Genomic DNA, 25,783 nt, shown 5'->3' on the forward strand with positions numbered 1-25,783 from the left:
TTACAGCCCAGTAACCCTCCTCTCCACCAGTGATTCCCATCTCTCCACCAGTTACAGCCCAGTAACCCTCCTCTCCGCCAGTGATTCCCATCTCTCCACCAGTTACAGCCCAGTAACCCTCTTCTCCACCAGTGATTCCCATCTCTCCACCAGTTACAGCCCAGTAACCCTCCTCTCCACCAGTTACAGCCCAGTAACCCTCCTCTCCACCAGTTACAGCCCAGTAACCCTCCTCTCCACCAGTTACAGCCCAGTAACCCTCCTCTCCACCAGTGCCTTTGTTGTGATTTATGGGTGGTGCTGGATGAAGCCTGGTGCACAAGGTGCGCTCTAGTATTGGGGCGATAGTCGGCGGACATTTTGGTCCTCCTCACAATTTGAACAGGTGATCTCCAAGCATTCCTTGATGCAGGGTCAGAGACGCCATCATGAGGTGTGGTGTCACCTTGTGCCAACCTCCCCATATTCCCAGCACATTGACCCGTCTGTGCTGTGAGGCCGGACCACACCCCGTCATAGCCGGGTTCCGCATTACTCATGACGCCCCTTCCTCTCAGCTCGGCATTGCCCAGTTCTGCAGTCATTACATGGCGACGGGGATGTGACTTATGACGGTGGGGTAGTGACGTCACGTTACTTCCTGCAGAGGCGCAGAGTCATTGTGTTCAGGCATGATGATGGGCAGCGAGACGCGGCTGTTCCCCGGAGGACCGGCTCCTGGAGAACTGCATTGCTTTCCGGGGCTGGGGCCCTACAGACACACTTTGTGAGTATACAGCCCCTGGAGGGCCGCGCCTGTATAATGGAGAGGCCGAAACTCTCTGTCCGGCCCCATTAATGCCAGGGGCCTCGACAATACAATGCGGTATGTGCGCTGCCCAGAGGCTACTGTGCCCCGTCATCATAATCTATCACTGCTTTCAGTTTCATTTTTTGATGCAGTTAATACATTTATATATGTACGTGCGCCCTCCCCTCCTGTGCTCGGGGGCCCCGTGCGCCACCCCCCCCCCCTCTCCTGTGCTCGGGGGCCCCGTGCGCCACCCCCCCCTCTCCTGTGCTCGGGGGCCCCGTGCGCCACCCCCCCCTCTCCTGTGCTCGGGGGCCCCGTGCGCCACCCCCCCCTCTCCTGTGCTCGGGGGCCCCGTGCGCCACCCCCCCCTCTCCTGTGCTCGGGGGCCCCGTGCGCCACCCCCCCTCTCCTGTGCTCGGGGGCCCCGTGCGCCCCCCCCTCCTCTCCTGTGCTCGGGGGCCCGTGCGCCACCCCCCCCCCCCCCCCTCCTGTGCTCGGGGGCCCCGGGCACAGTGTTTCTTGTGCCCTCCACCTTTTTACACATTTCCTTGTGTCCCCTCGTCTTCTTGGCTGCACACATCAGTATACTAGCTATTGAACCCGTTCTACGCCCGGGTGGCGAGCATTTATATTGGTATATGGTCTCCATCCTGTCATGTGCTGCTCCATCCTGCGCCCCCATCCTGTCATGTGCTGCTCCATCCTGCGTCCCCATCCTGTCATGTGCTGCTCCATCCTGCGTCCCCATCCTGTCATGTGCTGCTCCATCCTGCGTCCCCATCCTGTCATGTGCTGCTCCCATCCTGCGCCCCCGTTCTTTCATGTGCTGCTCCCATCCTGCGCCCCCGTTCTTTCATGTGCTGCTCCCATCCTGCGCCCCCGTTCTTTCATGTGCTGCTCCCATCCTGCGCCCCCGTTCTTTCATGTGCTGCTCCCATCCTGCGCCCCCGTTCTTTCATGTGCTGCTCCATCCTGCGCCCCCATCCTGTCATGTGCTGCACCCATCCTGCGCCCCCATCCTGTCATGTGCTGCACCCATCCTGCGCCCCCATCCTGTCATGTGCTGCACCCATCCTGCGCCCCCATCCTGTCATGTGCTGCTCCCATCCTGCGCCCCCATCCTGTCATGTGCTGCTCCCATCCTGCGCCCCCATCCTGTCATGTGCTGCTCCTATCCTGCGCCCCCATCCTGTCATGTGCTGCCCCCATCCTGTCATGTGCTGCCCCCATCCTGTCATGTGCTGCACCCATCCTGTCATGTGCTGCACCCATCCTGTCATGTGCTGCCCCCATCCTGTCATGTGCTGCCCCCATCCTGCGCCCCCATCCTGTCATGTGCTGCTCCCATCCTGCGCCCCCATCCTGTCATGTGCTGCTCCCATCCTGCGCCCCCGTTCTTTCATGTGCTGCTCCCATCCTGCGCCCCCGTTCTTTCATGTGATGCTCCCATCCTGCGCCCCCGTTCTGTCATGTGCTGCTGCCATCCTGCACCCCTGTTCTGTCATGTGCTGCCCTATTCTATCATGTGCTGCTCCCATCCTTCGTCCCCATTCTGTCATGTGCTGCTCCCATCCTGCGCCACCGTTCTGTAATTTGCTGCTCCCATCCATATGCCCCATACGCTGCTCCATAAAGGTTTATGGCCCCCATAAGATGCTCCATATTATATGCCTTCGTACACTGCTCCATTATGGTTGATGGCCCCCATAAGATGCTCCATTGTATATGCCCCCGTACACTGCTCCATTATGGTTGATGGCCCCCATAAGATGCTCCATTGTATATGCCCCCGTACACTGCTCTATTATGGTTGATGGCCCCCATAAGATACTCCATATTATATGCCCCCGTACACTGCTCCATTATGGTTGATGGCCCCCATAAGATGCTCCATTGTATATGCCCCCGTACACTGCTCCATTATGGTTGATGGCCCCCATAAGATGCTCCATAGTATATGCCCCCGTACACTGCTCCATTATGGTTTATGGCCCCCATAAGATGCTCCATATTATATGCCCCGTATACTGCTGCGATATATATATAAAAAAAAAAAACATGCTCTCCTATCGTCGCTGGGCGCCGAGTGCTGGGGGGCCTGAGCAGGCGGGGACACCGGCGCGCTGTGGGGGTCAGGTGCCGGAGTCGCCGCTAGCTCAGGCCCCCCAGCACTTGCTATATTCACCTGGCCGTGATCCAGCGCTGCACGCCGCTCCGTGTTCCAGCTCCTCTGGCTGTGACTGTTCAGTCAGAGGGCCGCGCACATTAAGCGCGTCATCGCGCCCTCTGAACTTTGAGCGTCACAGGCAGAGGACCCGGAACATGGAGCCGCACGCAGCGCTGGAACGGGGGACAGGTGAATAGAATACTTACCCTCCTGGCGCGTCCACGGTCCCTGCCTCTCCGTTGGAGATCGCAATGTGCGTTCAGTGTTTGCGCATACCGCGATCTCCTGAGAGCGTCACTCTGTGGGGTCCAGACTGCGCCGGCGCTTGCGCAGTCTATAAAGGCTTCGGACAGAGTGACGCTCCCAGCGTTATATTATAGATATGTGCATATGAGGTACCTTACTCTGCTGTTACATTGTATTGTAGTGTTCTCTCTCGTAATCTGATGTGTATATGTGTCCTGTGTGTAGTCAGTTCTGCCTGTACCCCCTGTATAGGTATCCTGTGTGTGTGGTCAGTTCTGCCTGTACCCCCTGTATAGGTATCCTGTGTGTGTGGTCAGTTCTGCCTGTACCCCCTGTATAGGTATCCTGTGTGTATGGTCAGTTCTGCCTGTACCCCCTGTATAGGTATCCTGTGTGTGTGTGGTCAGTTCTGCCTGTACCCCCTGTATAGGTATCCTGTGTGTGTGGTCAGTTCTGCCTGTACCCCCTGTATAGGTATCCTGTCTGTGTGGTCAGTTCTGCCTGTACCCCCTGTATAGGTATCCTGTCTGTGTGGTCAGTTCTGCCTGTACCCCCTGTATAGGTATCCTGTGTGTGTGGTCAGTTCTGCCTGTACCCCCTGTATAGGTATCCTGTGTGTGTGGTCAGTTCTGCCTGTACCCCCTGTATAGGTATCCTGTGTGTGTGGTCAGTTCTGCCTGTACCCCCTGTATAGGTATCCTGTCTGTGTGGTCAGTTCTGCCTGTACCCCCTGTATAGGTATCCTGTCTGTGTGGTCAGTTCTGCCTGTACCCCCTGTATAGGTATCCTGTCTGTGTGTGTGTGGTCAGTTCTGCCTGTACCCCCTGTATAGGTATCCTGTCTGTGTGTGTGTGGTCAGTTCTGCCTGTACCCCCTGTATAGGTATCCTGTCTGTGTGTGTGTGGTCAGTTCTGCCTGTACCCCCTGTATAGGTATCCTGTGTGTGTGGTCAGTTCTGCCTGTACCCCCTGTATAGGTATCCTGTGTGTGTGGTCAGTTCTGCCTGTACCCCCTGTATAGGTATCCTGTCTGTGTGGTCAGTTCTGCCTGTACCCCCTGTATAGGTATCCTGTCTGTGTGGTCAGTTCTGCCTGTACCCCCTGTATAGGTATCCTGTCTGTGTGGTCAGTTCTGCCTGTACCCCCTGTATAGGTATCCTGTCTGTGTGTGTGTGTGGTCAGTTCTGCCTGTACCCCCTGTATAGGTATCCTGTCTGTGTGTGTGTGTGGTCAGTTCTGCCTGTACCCCCTGTATAGGTATCCTGTCTGTGTGTGTGTGGTCAGTTCTGCCTGTACCCCCTGTATAGGTATCCTGTGTGTGTGGTCAGTTCTGCCTGTACCCCCTGTATAGGTATCCTGTGTGTGTGGTCAGTTCTGCCTGTACCCCCTGTATAGGTATCCTGTCTGTGTGTGTGTGGTCAGTTCTGCCTGTACCCCCTGTATAGGTATCCTGTCTGTGTGTGTGTGGTCAGTTCTGCCTGTACCCCCTGTATAGGTATCCTGTCTGTGTGGTCAGTTCTGTCTGTGATGCATCACCACTAAAACGGACACTCTACTCCTGTACTCGGCTTGGAGCTGCCTTCGGGGACTCCCCTCTTACATTTCTTTTTTTCCCATCTACTCCTCTTACAAAAGTGAGGTTTTGAGAAAGACCGTGCCTGGTCGAAATGTTAACTTTGTTGTCCGCAATCACTTCTTCTCTGAAAATTATTTGGTGGTGCTTGGACACGTGAATAAAAGCAACTAAATTTTCTACATAAACGCAAAGACTTGAGTGCAGATGTTTTTCTCTTGTATATTTGACTTTGGATGTCCAGCTGGCACCTCCCTTCCTGAACTTTACAGTGTGCACGTCATATCTCTCTCTGTACCCCCTGTATAGGTATCCTGTGTGTGTGGTCAGTTCTGTCTGTACTCCCTGTATAGGTATCCTGTGTGTGTGCTTGTATGGTCAGTTCTGTCTGTACCCCCTGTATAGGTATCCTGTGTGTGTGGTCAGTTCTGTCTGTACCCCCTGTATAGGTATCCTGTGTGTGTAGTTAGTTCTGTATAAGTATCCTGTGGGTACAACCCCCTTACGTTTTCACGGTTTCATTGCAGTCATTTGGTAAATTCAAAAAAGTTCACTTTATTTCTCACCCTGCACCCCATTTTGTCTGACTTCCCCCCCCCCCCCCCTGAAATATATGGAAGTAATTTTTGCAAATTTATTAAAGAGAAACTGAAATATCACATGGTCATACGTATTCAGACATTTTGCTCAGTATTGCGTAGAAGCTCCATTTTGATCTACAACCCCTGGCAAAAATTACGAAATCACCGGCCTTGGAGGATGTTCATTCAGTTGGTTAATTTTGTAGAAAAAAAGTAGATCAGAGACATGGCACAAAAGTAAAGTCATTTCAAATGGCAACTTTCTGGCTGTAAGAAACACTAAAAGAAATCAAGATAAAAAAATGTGGTAGTCAGTAATGGTTACTTTTTTTATTAACCCTGCTGTTCTGTTGGTCAAAAATGACCGACCTTGAACTTCAATATTCTTTAAAATATTCAAGATGCGGCTCTGAAACCCGTGGCCGACCGACCCATCCTCATTTAAGTCAATCAACCACAAGTTTCAGAACCGCATCTTGAACACCCCAAAAAATACCAAAGTTCAAAATAGGTCTCCCCAGACCGAACAGAACAGCAGGGTTAAGCATAGGGGAAAAATTATGGAGTCACTCAATTCTGGGGAAGAAGTATATCATGAAAAATAAAAAAAACACTCCAACACATCACTAGTACAGTATTTTCTGGCGTATAAGACGACTTTTTAACCCCTGAAAATCTTCCAAAAAGTTGGGGGTCATCTTATAAAAAAAAAAAGAATAAAAATAAATATGGATGTGCTTACCTTCCGACGGCCCCCGTCTCTCAGCGGTGCAAGCGGCGGTCTCCGTTCCTAAGGATGCATTGAGCGTAGGACCTGCGATTACGTCAGAGGGGAAGTATATCCATATTTTCTCCAGTCACCTTCCACGACAGTCACCTTGAAGGATGTCTCCCCGCTCTAATGGGGGACAGGAAACACAGAGGTTAAATAACCCTCCCCTTCCTGCTGTCTCCAGTGTTTTATCCTGTCCCCCAGTGGGGCATGAAGAGGTCCGTCCAGTTGCTGCCGCGGCCGGCGGAGCCCTGAGAAAGCGTTACCGTAATGCCGGGCGGTCGGAGGTTCTCCTCTGCTCCTCCAGATGACTGCTCCCGTCTCCATGCGCTGTGACTCGGGACCCCTTTCCCGCGCCTCTTCGGGAGGTAAAGCGCGGCGGTGATGTGCAGCCTGGGCTCTCTCCGAGCTCCCCGGCGTCCTCCTCCCCTGCAGCCGCGCACCGGAAGTGACATCGGCGCGCATCGGAAGTGGGGCCGGTGTTCAGTTCTGGGTTCACTTTTCTGCACCATGCTGATCGCACGCGCAGTTTGCGGCCAGGGCCCAGCACCTCCAGCTTCTGGGTCGTTCCTTTGGATCCTCCCTACGGATCATGGGAGGAAGAGCACACAACTGACGCTGGACCTCGATCCCTATATCCTTGTCTTAGGCCTCCAGGTAAGATGCTGAGTCTCTGTCTTGTGTGACTGTTGACAGGTCTGACCATGGACGGCGACAAACCTACCGCTGCATCTGCAGATCCCAGCGTTCACCCTCCTACCGTGAGTAGCTGGGCTGGTCCCTATTCTATCCGGGCTAACACCTATGGGTCACTTAGTATACCTTCTCTCTCTTTTAGGGAGAAAAGGTCTCTGCCCCAAAGCGCAAACCCAGTCGAAAGTGCGGTGTTTATGGTGCCAGGCTCCCTTCAGCTTATAAGAAGACCTTATGCCAACAATGCACGGACGATATACTACGTGCCGAACAGCCCTCTCTCCTGGATAGTATAAAAACTCATTAAGCAGGAGGTGCAGCCCTTTCCCAACCCCCAGTGCCTCATCCCCCTCCCCCTAAAAGAGGAAATTGGCACCAGCTGAATCTGACTCGGACGACATTTGGGAAAATGAGGGCTCCACATCCACCCCTATGCCTGACAATAAAAAATACTATTTTTCTTCCGAGGATATGGAAGAACTTGTTTCCATAGTGAGGAGTACCATGGGGGTGGAGTAAGTAGAGGTAAAACATTCTATTCAGGATGAGATGTTCGGGGGCTGAAACCCAAGGGTAAAAAAGGGTTTCCGGTTCACGAGAATGTTCAGAACCTTATATTTCAAGAATGGTCTTCCCCAGAAAAGGGACTTAGCATACCCTTGGAGTTAAAAAATCGCTTTCCCCTTGAAGGTGATAGCTCTATTTGGGAAATCCCTAGAGTAGACGTCCAGGTCTCTAAAATAACCAAGAAGGTGTCCCTCCCCTTTGAGGATTCGTCCCAATTAAAAGATCCAATGGATCAAAAAATTGAAAGTCACCTGAAAAATACTTTGGAAACCTCTACTAACCTGATTAAAGCTAATATAGCTTCTACTTGTGTCGCCAGATCCCTCTTTCTCTAGCTCCGTAAATTAGAGGAACACCTCTCCCAGGGGACCTCTAGAGAGGAGATCCTTCACTCCCTTCTCCAAAAAGCCACGGGCTTCTTAGCCGATGCCTCAGGAGAGTCAGTTCGGGTAGCAGCAAAATCCTTAGTCCTCTCTTATTCCGCTAGAAGGGCCCTTTTGTTAAAATCTAGTAAATTTACTAGAAGCCGTTTCTTTTTTGTCCCCCTCATGAACAGCCCCAGAAGGAATTCAGGGGAAAGGGTAAAACTGGACGGTGGAGCTACCCGAAAGGAGGCAAAGGCAGGAACATCCTTGTCCCTCAATAACAACAGACCCCGGACATACAGTGACTCTCCAGTGGGGGGGCCGACTCTGACTCCCTTGCCCAATGGCAGTCCATATCCACAAACAAGTGGATCCATCACACCATACAGTTCGGGCTGAAGTTGGAATTCTAGAGTCTTTCCCCCCCAGTGTGAGGATTACTCCGCCACAGCCTCCAGACGTCCAAAACTCCTTCCTCCTTCAGATACAAGACCTCTTGCGAGAAAAAGTAATTTCTCGAGTACCCCATCAGGAGATAGGCAGAGGCCATTACACTCGCCTCTTTCTCATAAAAATAAACCCTCCGTAAAATGCAGGGTCAAAGTAAACTTGAAACTCCTAAATCAGTTCATCAAATACCGGAGGTTCAAGATGGAGTCGATCAAGACGGCAATCCCTCTAATTGGAAAAAAACTGGGTGATGGCTACAATAGACCTGAGGGACGCTTACTACCACGCTCCGATCCATCCGGATCACAGGAAGTTCCTCAGGTTTGCAGTCACCCACAACCAAGAGATCGCCCATTTCCAATTCAACACACTACCATTCGGTGTCTCTTCAGCACCAAGAGTGTTTTCAAAAATCATGAGGGAAGCGGTTATACTCATCCGGCTCCAGGGAATATGTCTCGTTCCTTATTTGGACAACTTCCTTATAGTCGCCGCATCGACATCACGGTTGAACAAGGATGTATCGAAAACCCTGGAGATCTTTGAATCTCTAGGCTGGATCCCAAACCTTCTAAAATCAGACCTCCACTTTTCCCCAAGGAAGAAATTTCTGGGGATCTTCCTGGACTCAGAAAAAAGGACATCCTTCCTTCCCGAGGATCGTCAACACAACCTTCACCGGAGGATCTCAAAATTCAAACAGCTGAGATCACCAACATTGAAGGAATCCATGTCCATTCTGGGATCGCTGACCTCGTGTATTCAGGCTGTATCCTGGGCTCAGGCGCACACATGAACGCTCCAATCTCATGTCCTTCTATACTCTTGAAGGTGCAACAACGTACTGTCCAGGACAATTCCGCTTTCCGGGCATGTGAAATCGTCTCTCTCCTGGTGGCTGAATTGCAAGAACCTGCGGAGGGGGGTGAGCTGGGACCAGCTCCCCCTAAAGATTCTTTGTACAGACACCAGCCGAAGGGGTTGGGGAGCTGTGGTGGAGGAAACATATTTTCTGGGATTATGGCCCCTGAACATAAGATTCAGATCTTCGAACCTGAGGGAGCTTAAGGCAGTGGAGGAAGCGCTGATAGCTGCCTCACCTCTAATTCAAAATCATCACGTTCGGATCTACTCCGACAAGATAACGACAGTAGCCTACCTTCGACATCAAGGGGGCATGAGGTATGCCAGCCTAAAACTAGTCACAGAAAGAATATTCTTCTGGGCAGAAAAACACCTGTTGTCTATCTCAGCAACACATCTCAGAGGTTCAGACGATGCCCAGGCGGACTTCCTGAGTAGGAGGGATGTCCATCCAGGAGAATGGTGCCTGAACCAAGCAGTCTTCCTATCCCTGACTGCGAAATGGGGGAGCCCGGACGTAGATTTGTTTGCTGGTACAGCGCACTGATGGACATGGCATTAGAGGGGCCCTTCTACCCCAGACCTCCGACTTCCTTTACCAAGGTCCCCTACGTTACTCAGACTTGAACAGACTGAGCCTAGCAGCCTGGTTACTGAAGCCAGCATCCTAAAAGCCAAAGGTCTCTCAGACAGGGTAATCCAAACGCTCCAAAAGAGCAGGAAACCAGTGATGAATGCCATCTATGGCAAAGTATGGAAAAAGTTCTCTTCCTGGTGCCTTCCCAATGTCCCTGATCCCTTCCAACCCAACATTGCTCAGATCCTGGACTTCCTCCAGAAAGGGTTGGAGCTAGGTCTTTCCTCGAGCACTCTGAGAGTTCAGATTTCTGCTCTTAGTTCCTTTTTTGACCAAGACCTGGCGGGCCACCGCTGGATTAAACGATTTATAACCTCTGCAAGTAAAATGTCCCACAAAAAGGATGATATTGGTCTAAATGTAGAATATAAAATATCAATACTTTATTGTTAAAAAAATGACAACAGGTGCACAGAGGTAATATACAGAACGATATCTAAAACGGTGCTGTCAAAACAATGGCAAGAGGCATGTGACAGAAGGTCGACATATAGATATATAATCCTAAGCAGAACAATGCTTGTTAAACATATTATTACACTGATTAGAGGGACCAAAAATATGGAACAATGAGCTCATAGATACCTAATGATTAGACATTGGTCCCTATAAGTATGGGGTTAACAAAGACACTGCATCATACCCACAATGGGGACTGTGCGCAGTAGCCACTACCATTGATTTAAAGCCGTTTTGATAGTAATAATAATCATGACGAGAGAAAAATAATGAAACAGTTGTCAGCGGTTTACCCACCGCAGTGTAGAGAGACTCTCCTGGAACGTGCCTCCGCCCCAACGCGCGTTTCGGAAAACTACCTTCGTCAGGGACAATGAGAACATACGGGAATGTGTCTTAAAAAGAGGTGACCCCACAAACTTTTAGCGTGTGCGGCCCGGAAGTAGAGGTACGCTGCCATGCCGACCACAGACGCTCGCGCGCACCAGGATACTGCGGCCAGGGGAGAGCGATCGCGGGGGCCCCACGTGATTACCACCACACTGCCGAGATCCAGAACCACGCCTATGCAATGGGACAGGGGAGCGCTCCACCAGGAGCGTGTAAGTATAATGACCGTAATGTGAAAGTAATGCATCACTAGCCCTTCATGATCAGATTTTGTGCAAAGAATACATGTAGTAATATATAATCCAGCAACGGACCTCACACAGAACCAGGTTCAAAAAGCGGATGTCCACTACAGATTACAAAAAGAATACAATGCCGACACATCATATATCACATACACACAGATATACCATAGAATAATAGCGTCACATTATAAATATATAATCATAAATAATAAATGGATAATGAGTAATCAATACACCTGAACATATCTAGGAGCAATGTTGGCACCCCCCACTCACAATCAATATGCATATGGATCAACAGTAATACCTCCATAGAGTAAGTAAAAATTTCCACAAGAGTGGATATCGGCAATAAAATATTGATATTTTATATTCTACATTTAGACCAATATCATCCTTTTTGTGGGTATGTGTTTGATATATGATGATAGGTCATATTATGGTCCTATTTGTGTGTACTAATTATTGATTCGTATATATGTACCATGCAGGAAAACGCTATAAGTGGTTAAGTAAAATACGTCCTAGGATCCCGAACTGGGTTCCTACCTGGGACCTCCCTTCGAGCCCTTGTCCTCAATATCTTTTAAAACCCTGACTCTTAAGACGGTTTTTCTGGTGGCAATTACCACGGCTAGACACATAGGAGAATTGCAGGCCCTGTCAATATAGGAACCCTACCTAACTATAATCTCTGATAGTATAGTTCTGTGTTTAGATCCCTCCTTTATTCCCAATGTTGCCTCACACTTCCATAGGGGTCAAGATATTGTGCTGCCCTCATTTTGCCCAAATCTTTCTAATACAAAGGAAGAACATTTCCACACTCTGGATGTCCACAGAGTAGTGCTCCATTACCTGGAACAATCCAGGGATTGGAGGGTTGACCAGAATCTTTTTATTCAGTTTTCAGGCCAAAATAAAGGTAAAAAGGCATCTAAGGGCATGATTGCAAACTGGATCAAACAGGCCATTTGTGTAGCGTACTCGATAAAAGATCTTCCTCCTCCTGCTTCACTAAAGGCTCACCCCACCCGGTCGGTCTCTACATCCTGGGCAGCGAGAGGGAATGCTTCATCTGAGCAGATATGCAGAGCGGCTACATGGTCTTCTGTACATACCTTGACCAGACATTATAGACTGAGCTTTAACAGGGATCTAATATTCGGCAGACGTGTTTTGCAAGCTTTGATCCCTCCCTAAAGAAATCAGTGTCAGTCCAAGGTGACTGTCATGGAAGGTTTTTTATTTTTATTCATTTTTTTTTTTTTTATTACATGAATATGGATCCCAGGGCCTGACAGAGAGCCTCCTCTCCTCCAGACCCTGGGGACCATCCGCACCGCACACTCCCTATAAGGCCGGCGTCACACACAGGGAAAACAATACGGTCCGTATATTACGGCCGTAATACGCTGAAAAGTCCCGAAAAAAGTGGTCCGTAGCTCCTCCGTAGGCAGGGTGTGTCAGCGTTTTTTGCGCATGGCATCCTCCGTATGTAATCCGTATGGCATCCGTACTGCGTGGTTTTCTCGCAGGCTAGCAAAACCAACATACCGCTATAGAAGTGATCCATGTGTCCCAAAAAGAAAAGAAAATATATATATACTGTCTATATATATATATATATATATATATATATATATATATAATGTCAGTAGACACATATATTAGAGAGAAAAGCCGGTAATTCAGTGCGGTGTACAGTAAAATCACACTGACAGCTTACAGTAGAATAGGTAGAATAAATGTGTACACATAGAATAGGTATATATATATATATACAGTGGGGCAAAAAAGTATTTAGTCAGTCAGCAATAGTGCAAGTTCCAACACTTAAAAAGATGAGAGGCGTCTGTAATTTACATCATAGGTAGACCTCAACTATGGGAGACAAACTGAGAAAAAAAATCCAGAAAATCACATTGTCTGTTTTTTTTAACATTTTATTTGCATATTATGGTGGAAAATAAGTATTTGGTCAGAAACAAAATTTCATCTCAATACTTTGTAATATATCCTTTGTTGGCAATGACAGATGTCAAACGTTTTCTGTAAGTCTTCACAAGGTTGCCACACACTGTTGTTGGTATGTTGGCCCATTCCTCCATGCAGATCTCCTCTAGAGCAGTGATGTTTTTGTCTTTTCGCTTGGCAACACGGACTTTCAACTCCCTCCAAAGGTTTTCTATACGGTTGAGATCTGGAGACTGGCTAGGCCACTCCAGGACCTTGAAATGCTTCTTATGAAGCCACTCCTTCGTTGCCCTGGCGGTGTGCTTTGGATCATTGTCATGTTGAAAGACCCAGCCACGTTTCATCTTCAATGCCCTTGCTGATGGAAGGAGGTTTGCACTCAAAATCTCACGATACATGGCCCCATTCATTCTTTCATGTACCCGGATCAGTCGTCCTGGCCCCTTTGCAGAGAAACAGCCCCAAAGCATGATGTTTCCACCACCATGCTTTACAGTAGGTATGGTGTTTGATGGATGCAGCTCAGTATTCTTTTTCCTCCAAACACGACATGTTGTGTTTCTACCAAACTGTTCCAGTTTGGTTTCATCAGACCATAGGACATTCTCCCAAAACTCCTCTGGATCATCCAAATGCTCTCTAGCAAACTTCAGACGGGCCCGGACATGTACTGGCTTAAGCAGTGGGACACGTCTGGCACTGCAGGATCTGAGTCCATGGTGGCATAGTGTGTTATTTATGGTAGGCCTTGTTACATTGGTCCCAGCTCTCTGCAGTTCATTCACTAGGTCCCCCCGCGTGGTTCTGGGATTTTTGCTCACCGTTCTTGTGATCATTCTGACCCCATGGGGTGGGATTTTGCGTGGAGCCCCAGATCGAGGGAGATTATCAGTGGTCTTGTATGTCTTCCATTTTCTAATTATTGCTCCCACTGTTGATTTCTTCACTCCAAGCTGGTTGGCTATTGCAGATTCAGTCTTCCCAGCCTGGTGCAGGGCTACAATTTTTTTTTCTGGTGTCCTTTGACAGCTCTTTGGTCTTCACCATAGTGGAGTTTGGAGTCAGACTGTTTGAGGGTGTGCACAGGTGTCTTTTTATACTGATAACAAGTTTAAACAGGTGCCATTACTACAGGTAATGAGTGGAGGAAAGAGGAGACTCTTAAAGAAGAAGTTACAGGTCTGTGAGAGCCAGAAATCTTGATTGTTTGTTTCTGACCAAATACTTATTTTCCACCATAATATGCAAAAAAAATGATAAAAAAACAGACAATGTGATTTTCTGGATTTTTTTTTCTCAGTTTGTCTCCCATAGTTGAGGTCTACCTATGATGTAAATTACAGACGCCTCTCATCTTTTTAAGTGGTGGAACTTGCACTATTGCTGACTGACTAAATACTTTTTTGCCCCACTGTATATATATATATATATATATGTCAGTGAGACACATATATGTATATATATTAATATTTATTCCAGCGCTAGACAGCTTGAAAGCCGGTAATTCAATTACCGGCTTTTTCCTTCTCCTTCCTAAAACCCGACATGATTTGAGACATGGTTTACATACAGTAAACCATGTCTTCTCTCCATTTTTTTTGCAGATTCCACACTACTAATGTCAGTAGTGTGTATCTGCAAAATTTGGCCGTTCTAGCTCTTAAAATAAAGGGTTAAATGGCGGAAAAAATTGGCGTGGGCTCCCGCGCAATTTTCTCCGCCAGAGTAGTAAAGCCAGTGACTGAGGGCAGATATTAATAGCCTGGAGAGGGTCCACGGTTATTGGCCCCCCCCTGGCTAAAAATATCTGCCCCCAGCCACCCCAGAAAAGGCACATCTGGAAGATGCGCCTATTCTGGCACTTGGCCACTCTCTTCCCATTCCCGTGTAGCGGTGGGATATGGGGTAATGAAGGGTTAATGCCACCTTGCTATTGTAAGGTGACATTAAGCCTAATTAATAATGGAGAGGCGTCAGGGAGCCAGGGAGCTTTCTAGGTAATTTCCCACGATCTATGAACAGCCAGCAGAGGGCACCTCACCGCAAATGAAGCTAAATATAGATCATTGATCTATTTTTAGCCTCATTCCCTGGGGTTTTGCAGCGAGGAGCAGCCTGCATTAGCACAGCTCCTTGCTGCAAAATGTTTTAACCCCTTCAGAAGGATTTACATCGTTGGACGTTACAGATCTGCGGAGGGTAAGTATATTGTTGGTTTATTATGTTTTTTTACTCACAGAACGAGGGTCTTCAGTGACTGGATTGGGCGTTGAATAAAATACTGCAACAACCATTGTTTTTATTTCATTAAAATAATTTTAAAAAATGTGTTTGTGTTTTATTTAACCCTTTACTAGTATTGGATTAATAATGGATAGGTGTCATAATTGACGCCTCTCCATTATTAATTAGGCTTAATGTCACCTTACAATAGCAAGGTGGCATTAACTCTTCATTACCCCATATCCCACCGCTACACGGGAATGGGAAGAGAGTGGCCAAGTGCCAGAATAGGCGCATCTTCCAGATGTGCCTTTTCTGGGGTGGCTGGGGGCAGATATTTTTAGCCAGGGGGGGGCCAATAACCGTGGACCCTCTCCAGGCTATTAATATCTGCCCTCAGTCACTGGCTTTACTACTCTGGCGGAGAAAATTGCGCGGGAGCCCACGCCAATTTTTTCCGCCATTTAACCCTTTATTTTAAGAGCTAGAACGGCCAAATTTTGCAGATACACACTACTGACATTAGTAGTGTGGAATCTGCAAAAAAAATGGAGAGAAGACATGGTTTACTGTATGTAAACCATGTCTCAAATCATGTCGGGTTTTAGGAAGGAGAAGGAAAAAGCCGGTAATTGAATTACCGGCTTTCAAGCTGTATAGCGCTGGAATAAATATTAATATATATACATATATGTGTCTCACTGACATATATATATATATATATATATATATATATATATATATATATATACCTATTCTATGTGTACACATTTATTCTACCTATTCTACTGTAAGCTGTCAGTGTGATTTTACTGTACACCGCACTGAATTACCGGCTTTTCTCTCTAACAGCGCTGCGTATTTCTCGCAAGTCACACTGCTTGTCCGTGTGTAATCCGTATTTTTCACGCTTCCATAGACTTTCATTGGCGTATTTCTTGCGCAGTACGGTGACAAACGCAGCATGCTGCGATTTTGTACGGCCGTAGAAAGCCGTATAATACTGATCAGTAAAATACGGCAAATAGGAGCAGGGGCATAGAGAATAATTGTGCCGTATTTTTTGCGAGTTTTACGGACGTAGATTCTGCGCTCTTACGTCCGTAAAACTCGCATGTGTGACGGCGGCCTAAGACGACTGAGCGTATAAGATGACCCCCATCTTATACGGCGAGTATATTCCAAACTCCATATTTTATATGGATAAGTTGGGGGTCGTCTTATACGCCCAGTCGTCTTATACACCAGAAAATACGGTACTTTGTTGCACCACCTCTGGCTTTTTATAACAGCTTGCAGTTTCTGAGGCATGGACTTAATGAGTGTCAAACAGTACTCGTCATCAATCTGGCTCCAACTTTCTCTGATTGCTGGTGACAGATCAGCTTTGCAGGTTGGAGCCTTGTCATGGACAGTTTTCTTCAACTTCCACCAAAGATTTTCAATTGGATTGAGATCCGGACAATTTGCAGGTCATGACATTGGCCTTGTGTGTCTTTTTTTTTCAAGGAATGTTTTCACACTTTTTGCTCTATGGCAGGATGCATTATCATCTTGAAAAATGATTTCATCATCCCCAAACATCCTTTCAATTGATGAGATAAGAAAAGTGTCCAAAATATTATTTTATATAGCACCTTTAATTCCATGGTGCGTACATATAAATTACAGAGATCATTTACAGTAAGCAAACTAACAATGACAGGCTGATACAGAGGGAAGAGGACCCTGCCCTTACGGGCTTACATTCTACGGGATTATGGGGAAGGAGACAGTAGGTCGAGGGTTGCAGTAGCTCCGATGGTATTGAGGTGGTCGTGTGGTTATTACAGGCTGTAAGCTTCTTTGAAGAGATGGGTTTTCAGGTATCTTTTGAAGGATCCAAATGTTGTGGATAACCGGACGTGTTGGGGCACAGAATTCCAGAGGATGGAGGATATTTGGGAGAAGTCTTGGAGGCGATTGGGTGAGGAGCGAATAAGCGTGGAGGAGAAAAGGAGGTCTTGGAAGGACCGGAGATTACGCGAGGAAAGATATTGAGAGATTAGTTTGGAAATGTACGGAGGAGAAAGGTTATCGATTGCTTTGTAGGTCAGTGTTAGTAGTTTAAACTGGATACGCTGGGAAATTGGGAGCCAGTGAAGAGATTTGCAAAGAGGAGAAGCAGGAGTGGAGCGAGATTAATTAGTCGGGCAGCAGAGTTAAGGACGGACTGGACGAGTGCGAGAGTGTTAGAAGGTAGGCCACAGAGGAGGATGTTGCAGTAGTCGAGGCGGGAGATGATTAGGGCATGCACAAGCATTTTGGTAGAGTGAGGGTTGAGGAAAGGACGGATTCTGGAAATATTTTTGAGCTGGAGGCGACAGGAGGTGGCGAGAGCTTGGATGTGCGGTTCGAAGGACAGGGCAGAGTCCTTGGTTACTCCGAGGCAGCGGATTTTTGGGCCAGGGGAAAGTGTGATTTCATTTATTTTGATAGATCAGGTTGGGAAGATATGTGAGGTGGAGGAAAGATAATTAGTTCAGATTTGTCCACATTGAGCTTGAGGAAGCGAGAGAAGGAGGAGGATATGGCTGATAGACACTCTGGGATTCTGGAGAGCAGAGAGGTGACATCTGGGCCAGACCGGTAGATCTGATTGTCATAAGCATATAGATGGTACTGAAGCCATAGGACCTTATGAGTTGTCCCAGGCAGAGTGTATAGATTGAGAAGAGTAAGGGCCCAAGGATAGAGCCTTGAGGGACACCAGCAGAGAGGGGACGAGATGAAGAGGTAGTATGGGAGTAGGAAACGCTAAATGTGCGGTTGGTAAGGTATGAGGAGATCCAAGATACGGCGAGGTCTTTGACCCCAAAGGAAGAGAGGATCTGTAGTAGGAGGCAGTGGTCAACTGTGTCGAAGGCAGAGGACAGGTCTAGACGGAGGAGTATAGAGAATTGTCTGTTTAGCTTTGGCTGTAAGTAAGTCATTAGTAATTTTGGTCAGGGCAGTTTCAGTGGAATGGTGGGGACGGAAGCCAGATTGTAAGTTGTCGAAGAGAGTTAGATGCAAAGTGAGAGAAAAGTTCAGCATGGACGTGCTGCTCAAGGAGTTTGGATGCAAATGGGAGCAAAGATATGGGGCGATAGTTGGACATAGCGCTTGGGTCAAGGGATGGCTTTTTGAGGATAGGTGTGATTGTAGCATGTTTGAAAGCAGTGGGGAAGGTACCAGAAGTTAGTGATAGGTTGAAGAGATGGGTTAGGGATGGGATTAGTGTGGTGATGAGGTTGGGAAGGAGGTGGGATGGGGTCAAGTGCACAAGTGGTGAGGTGTGATTTGGAGAGATGAGCAAAGCTCCACTTTAGCGATTTTGGATAGGGAAGTTATGGTGTTTGGTAGTGTTGAGCATTCCGATACCGCAAGTATCGGGTATCGGCCGAATTCCGATACCGAGATCCGATACTTTTGTGGTATCAGGTATCGGTATCTGATCCATAGTGAGGTGTAAAATAAAGAATTAAAATAAAAAATATTGATATATTCACCTCTCCGGCGGCCCCTGGACATCACTGCGGGTAACCGGCAGGCTTCTTTGTTTAAAATGAGCGCGTTTAGGACCTGAGGAATGACGTCGCGGCTTCTGATTGGTCGCGTGCCGCCCATGTGACCGCGACGCGACCAATCAGAAGCCGCGACGTCATTCCTCAGGTCCTAAATTCCTAGAATGAGGAGTTTAGTGCCTGAGAATAAAATATAAGAAAAACTCCGGCACACTGAGTCCAAAAGAATTCATATATTTTATTTAAATCCAAAAGGATCCAAAAGGAATATTTTTTATTTTAATTCTTTATTTTACACATTAATATGGATCCCAGGGCCTGAAGGAGAGTTTCCTCTCCTTCAGACCCTGGGAACCATCAGAATACCTTCCGATACTTGGTGTCCCATTGACTTGTATTGGTATCGGATATCGGTATCGGCGATATCCGATACTTTTCGGGTATCGGCCGATACTATCCGATACCGATACTTTCAAGTATCGGACGGTATCGCTCAACACTAGTGTTTGGGCATTGGTCTGGTATACAAAGGGGTTGTGGGATAAGGAAGATACGAGGGTTGTGAAGTAGGCCTGTTTAGCAGAGGTGAGAGCTGATTTGAATGCGAGTGTTGCTTGTGTGAGTACAGTGAAATCATCTTGCGAATGTGATTTCTTCCAACGCCGTTCTGCAATTCTGGATACTTTCCATCAACATAAACTTGTGCATTTATTGAAGATATAATGACCGCCATCTCCCAGTGCCTTTACCTGACATGCAGCCCCATATCAACTGTGGAAATTTGCGTGCTCTCTTCAGGCAGTCATCTTTATAAATCTAATTGGAACGGCACCAAACAAAAGTTCCAGCATCATCACCTTGCCCAATGCATCTTTTGTGATTCATCACTGAATATGACTTTCATCCAGTCATCCACAGTCAACAATTGCTTTTCCTTAGCCCATTGTAACCTTGCTTTTTTCTGTTTAGGTGTTAATGATGGCTTTCGTTTAGTTTTTCTGTATGTAAATCCCATTTCCTTTAGGCGGTTTCTTACAGTTCGGTCACAGACGTTGACTCCAGTTTCCACCCATTCTTTCCTCATTTGTTTTGTTTTGCATTTCCTGTTTTGGAGACATATTGCTTTAAGTTCCTGGTCTTGACACTTTGATGTCTTCCTTGGTCTACCAGTATGTTTGCCTTTAACAACCTTCCCATGTTGTTTGTATTTGGTCCAGATTTTAGACACAGCTGACTGTGAACAACCAACATCTTTTTCAACATTGCGTGATGATTTACCCTCTTTTAAGAGTTTGATAATACTCTCCTTTGTTTCAATTGACATATCTCGTGTTGGAGCCGTGATTAAAGGGAACCTGTCACCCCAAAAATCAAAAGTGAGCTAAGCCCACCAGCATCAGGGGCTTATCTACAGCATTCTCTAATGATGTAGATAAGCCCCCGATGTATCCTGAAAGATGGGAAAAAGAGGTTAGATTATACTAGATTACACTTGTTTTTTGATTGGCTTTTTTGCTAGCTTCACTAAATGCTAAAACTGACCTACCATTGTGATTCTCCAGGTCATTACGAGTTCATAGACACCTAACATGTCTAGGTTATTTTTTATCTAAGTGGTGAAAAAAAATTAAAAACTTTGCTAACAACAAAAAAAAGCGCCATTTTCTGATACCCATAGCGTCTCCATTTTTCGTGATCTGGGGTTGGGTGAGGGCTTATTTTTTGCGTGCAGAGCTGATATTTTTAATGATACCACTTTTGTGCAGATACGTTTTTTTGATCGCCTGTTATTGCATTTTATTGTGGCGACCCAAAAAAGTAATTCTAGCGTTTCCAATATTTTTCTCGCTACACCGTTTAGCGATAAGGTTAATGCTTTTTTTTTTATTGATGGATCGGGCGATTCTGAACACGGCGATACCAAATATGTGTAGGTTTGATTTTTTTGTTGTTTTTTTTCATATTTATAAAAGCATTTATTTTTTTTAACTTCTGCCATGCTTCAATAGCCTCCATGGGAGGCTAGAAGCTGGCACAACTCGATTGGCTCTGCTACGTAGCAGCAATCATTAGATCGCTGCTATGTAGCTGAAATGCACAGGGGGGTCCTCACAGCAGGCCGGCATCAGTAACCATAGAGGTCTTAAGGACCTCTATGGTTACCATCCTGATGCATCGCCGACCCCCGATCATGTGACGGGGGTCGGCGATGCGCTCATTTCCGGCCGCGCGGCCCGAAGCACCGGTTAAATGCCGCTGTCAGCGTTTGACAGCGGCATTTAACAGGTTAATAGCAGCGGGTGAATTGTGATTTCACCCGCCGCTATTGTGCGCACATGTCAGCTGTACAAAACAGCTGACATGTCGCGACTTTGATGTGGGCTCACCACCGGAGCCCACATCAAAGCAGGGGACCCGACATGCGCTGTAATAGTACGGCGCATGTCGGGAAGGGGTTAAACAACTCGAACATCCTCCAAGGCCGGTGATTCCATAATTTTTGCCAGGGGTTGTAGTTCAGCCATGAGTCTTCTTGGGAATGATGCAACAAGTTTTTCACACCTCAATTTGGGGATCCTCTGCCATTCTTCCTTGCAGATCCTCTCCAGTTCCGTTAGGTTGGATGGTGAACGTTGTTGGACAGCCATTTTCAGGTCTCTACAGAGATGCTCATTTGGGTTTAGGTCAGGCCTCTGGCTGGGCCAGTTAAGAATGTTCACAGAGTTATTATGAAGCCACTCCTTTGTTATTTTAGCTGTGTTCTTAGGGTCATTGCCTTGTTGGAAGGTGAACCTTCGGCCAAGTCAGAGGTCCAGAGCACTCTGTACTTGGCCGCATTCATGTTTCCTTCAATGGCAACCAGTCGTCCTGTCCTTGCAGCTGGAAAACACCCCCATAGCATGATGCTGCCACCACGTTTCACTGTTGGGATTGTATTGGGCAGGTGATGAGCAGTGCCTGGTTTTCTCCACACATACCGCTTAGAATAATCACCAAAAAGGTATTTCTTTGTCTCACGAGACCAGAGAATCTTATTTCTCATAGTCTGGGTGGGAGTCCTTCTTGTGTGTGTTTTTGTTTTTTTAGCAAACTCTATGCTGGAAGAAGTACAGTCTCTAATAATCCCAAATTAGTATCAAAACGAAAAAAACAAAAAACAACTAATATAAACAATATCTCTATGCTGGCTTTCATATGCCTTGCACTGAGGAGAGGCTTCAGTCGGGCCACTCTGCTCTAAAGGCCTAACTGGTGGAGGGCTGCAGTGATAGTTGACTTTGTGGAACTTTTCTCCCATCTCTCTACTGCATCACTGGAGCTCAGCCGCAGTGAGCTTGAGGTTCTTCTCACCAAGGCTCTTCTCCCACGATTGCTCAGTTTGGCTGGACGGCCAGGTCTAGGAAGATTTCTGGTGGTCCCAAACTTCTTCCATTAAGGATTAGGGAGGCCACTGTGCTCTTTGGAACCTTGAGTACTGCAGAAATTCTGTTGTAACCTTGGCCAGATCTGTGCCTTGCCAAAATTCTGTCTCTGAGCTCCTTGCCCAGTTCCTTTAACCTCGTGATTATCATTTGGCCTGACATTCACTGTGAGGTCTTAAACAGACAGGTGTATGCCTTTCCAAAGTCCTATCAGTTTAATTAAACACAGCTGGACTCCAATATAGGAATCCAACCTTCTCAAGGAGGATGACAAAGAAATGGACAGCATGTGACTTGCATACGAGTGTCTGAGCAAAGGATCTGAATACTTATGACCATGTGATATTTCAGTTTTTGTCTTTTTAGTACATTTGCAAAAAAGTCTACATTTGTTTTTTTTTTTCAGTTAAGATGGGGTGCAGAATGTACATTAATGAGAAAAAGGACATTTTAGAGTTTACCAAATGGCTGCAATGAAAGTGAAAAATTTAAAGGGGTCTGAATACTTTCTGTACCCACTGTATATACAGTTCTGTCTGTACCCCAGTATATGTATGTTTTTGTCTCTGCAGGAATCCAATGGTGACGGGGACCTCAGTTCTGGGGGTCAAGTTTGATGGTGGGGTGATGATAGCTGCGGACATGTTGGGCTCCTATGGCTCTCTGGCCAGATTCCGCAACATCTCCCGGATAATGAAGGTGAACTCCTGCACCATGCTGGGGGCGTCCGGAGACTACGCCGACTACCAGTACCTGAAGCAGGTGCTTGACCAGATGGTGTAAGTGTGAATGTGTGATGTCTCATCGTGGGGTAGCGTGGTCTGGGATCGGGCCCATAGTGACCTCCTGTAATGTGCTGTGTCGCAGGATTGACGAGGAGCTGGTGGGTGATGGGCACAACTACAGTCCTAAGGCCGTCCATTCATGGCTCACACGTGTCATGTACAACCGCAGGAGCAAGATGAATCCTCTGTGGAATACCGTGGTGCTGGGGGGGTTCTACAAAGGAGAGGGGTAAGTGCACAAGTGTTCGAGCTGGATCTGGCCTTCGCGTCTGGGCACTGTGCAGAGGTTCTATATGCCGGCGGCGTTACCCTGTATATGGAGGCAGTGCACACTGGTTACAGGCCTCGTGTGCCTGTAATTTGCCAGCAAAAAGAGCTGTCCTATAATATTAGCCAATGTGTAGTGACGTGATTGTCTGTCTCTGCAGTTTCCTGGGTTATGTAGACAAGTTGGGTGTTGCCTATGAAGCCCCCACAATAGCCACAGGGTTTGGCGCTTACCTGGCTCAGGTATGTGGACTTCACGGGCAGCGAGTGGTTGGCAGGAGATTGGCTTCCAGGCTTAATTATGGCTTCCTTCTGCAGCCGCTGATGCGAGATGTGGTGGAGAATAAGTCCACACTAACACAGGACGAGGCCCGGCAGCTGATAGAACGCTGTATGAAGGTGCTGTATTACAGAGATGCCAGGTCCTACAACAGAGTAAGTTGCTGGTGTTAGCGGCCCGAGCTCGGTGTGCTGTGCACGACTAACCGTCCTCCTGCCTTACAGTATGAAATCGCCACCGTCACGGAGAAAGGAGTGGAGATCGAGGGGCCGCTGTCCTCCGAAACCAACTGGGAGATCGCTCATCTGATCAGGTGAGACGCGCCCCTACCCCCTCTGGAATAATGAGCCGTATAACGACCCTAATCACACCTGCTCCTTTTCTTGCAGTGGATTTGAATGAGACGTGGCGACCGCTTCCCTTTGCTGCTTTTCGTTTTTTTTTCCTTTATATGAATAATAAATCTGGAACATCACCTGTGTTCATGGTAATGGCATCTACATTGCTCTCTTTTTTTCACCATGCGCAGAGAGTGAGGAGATGAAACATAGGGCTTATTTACTCAACTTTGGGCCAGAAAAATGGTAGTAAGTGTGCCTGATGAGACTCGGTCTGGACCTGTGGAAAGGCAAGAGTGGCAGGCCTCCTGTGGAGCCGCCAGGTAGAATGGCCCTAGACCGAAGTCCTGTGAATGGATCTGCTCCTCTACATGGTAACGGCACATCCTGATGATACAACCTAAAAAGATCAGCTGCCAATTGTTACACAGTTGATAGATGGGAGATAAAGTATGTAATGGGGTAAATTCAACATCACCCACGACTGGCATCCTGACACCAGGGCGACTGGGGTCCCAGAAGAAAGCGTTTCACACATTACTTCTGGAGTAAAGTTCACCTTAACAATCTAAGCATTTAGCATGGTTTACAGCAGCCGCCATTATGTCTCACGAGTCTGGGTTAGATGACAGGTGCAGGGTCACATCAACGCCATCTTGGCTCCTACTCCAGGCATGTGATATATGGATCTTTAGATGTAGGCTGGGATAATGCTCCATCAGATGAGCGACCCCCAGGACATACACAGCAGAAGGTCTAGAACACCATAAGCCAGAGGTGTCAAACTGCATTCCTTGAGGGCCTCAAACCATGCGTGTTTTCAAGATTTCCTTAGCATTGCACAAGGTGCTGGAATCATTCTCTGCAGGTGATTAAATTATCACCTGTGCAATGCAAGGAAATCCTGAAAACATGACCTGTTTGCAGCCCTCGAGGAATGCAGTTTGACACCCCTGCCGTAAGCCACACGGCTTCGCCCTCATTCAGAGGTGGCTGGTACAATACTTATCGATTTATAGTTAACATCAAGGTTCACATGTCCAAGTTTGAGTAAGAACTAAGTGGTCCTTAGAAAGAAAAGATCCTTGATTTATCAGTCATGTGTAGGATCAAATTCATCAATCCAAGTCTATGGAGACTAGACAGCATCTGTGCGCTAGAAGGTGATATTTAGTAGAAACCTGAGAAACACCAGATGAAAATCGCTCCCTTTATTATAGAGCAGATAAATCACTGAGGTCTGAACTAGTGCGACTCCAAGCCTGATGCCATCCCATGTATACTGCCCGGAGGCTGCGTCCTGTGCAATGTGGGATAGAAAGGCCGTGGTCTGGGAGTAGTGGGCTAGATAGAGGCCGTACCTCATAGTACACTGCTCAAAAAAAATAAAGTGAACACTAAAATCCCACATCCTAGATATCACTGAATGAAATGTTCCAGTTGTAAATCTTTATTCATTACATAGTGGAATGTGTTGAGAACAATAGAAAATGAAGTTACAGGCTGATCCATCTAAAGTGGAAATACCTCAAGACAAGGAAATGATGCTCAGTAGTGTGTGTTGCCTCCACGTGCCTGTATGACCTCCCTACAACGCCTGGGCAAGCTCCTGATGAGGTGGCTGATGCTCTCCTGAGGGATCTCTTCCCAGACCTGGACTAAAGCATTCACCAACTCCTGAACAGTCTGTGGTGCGAGACATGATGTCCCAGATGTGTTCAATCGGATTCAGGTCTGGAGAATGGGTGGTCCAGTCCATAGCTTCAATGCCTTCATCTTGCAGGAACTGCTGACACACTCCAGCCACGTGAGGTCTGGCATTGTCTTGCATTAGGAAGAACCCAGGGCCAACTGCACGTGCATATGGTCTCACAAGGGGTCTGAGGATCTCATCTTGGTACCTAATGGCAGTCAGGCTACCTGGTGGGCTGTGCGGCCCACCAAAGAAATGCCACCACACCATTACTGACCCACTGCCAAACTGGTCATGCTGAAGGATGATGCAGGCAGCAGATCGCTCTCCACGGCGTCTCTAGACTCTGTCACATCCGTCACATGTGCTCAGTGTGAACCTGCTTTCATGTGTGAAGAGCACAGGGCGCCAGTGGCGAATTTGCCAATCCTGGTGTTCTGTGGCAAATGCCA

The 25,783-nt window shown here is 47.4% G+C and overlaps 1 protein-coding gene across 1 annotated transcript; it reads left to right on the forward strand.

The window, feature by feature from the left end:
* Positions 1–296: 296 nt before the first annotated feature.
* On the forward strand, positions 297–23,796 carry PSMB4 (proteasome 20S subunit beta 4). The gene is made up of 7 exons (XM_069768346.1): positions 297–766; positions 22,541–22,747; positions 22,836–22,982; positions 23,182–23,263; positions 23,339–23,455; positions 23,525–23,613; positions 23,690–23,796. The coding sequence occupies exons 1-7, from the start codon at positions 672–674 to the stop codon at positions 23,700–23,702; spliced, it is 750 nt and encodes a 249-aa protein (XP_069624447.1). The 5' UTR covers positions 297–671; the 3' UTR covers positions 23,703–23,796.
* Positions 23,797–25,783: the final 1,987 nt, after the last annotated feature.

The sequence above is a fragment of the Ranitomeya imitator genome, chromosome 1, assembly GCF_032444005.1.
Source record: "Ranitomeya imitator isolate aRanImi1 chromosome 1, aRanImi1.pri, whole genome shotgun sequence".
Classification (NCBI taxonomy): domain Eukaryota; kingdom Metazoa; phylum Chordata; class Amphibia; order Anura; family Dendrobatidae; genus Ranitomeya; species Ranitomeya imitator.

What these genes read in the sequence shown, in the direction of transcription:
- PSMB4 (XM_069768346.1), top strand. Translation starts at nt 672, where the DNA reads ATGATGATGGGCAGCGAGACGCGGCTGTTCCCCGGAGGACCGGCTCCT. An exon ending in GGGCCCTACAGACACACTTT is followed by an intron (nt 767 to 22,540) that starts GTGAGTATACAG and finishes TTGTCTCTGCAG; the next exon opens with GAATCCAATGGTGACGGGGA. An exon ending in ATGCCAGGTCCTACAACAGA is followed by an intron (nt 23,456 to 23,524) that starts GTAAGTTGCTGG and finishes CCTGCCTTACAG; the next exon opens with TATGAAATCGCCACCGTCAC.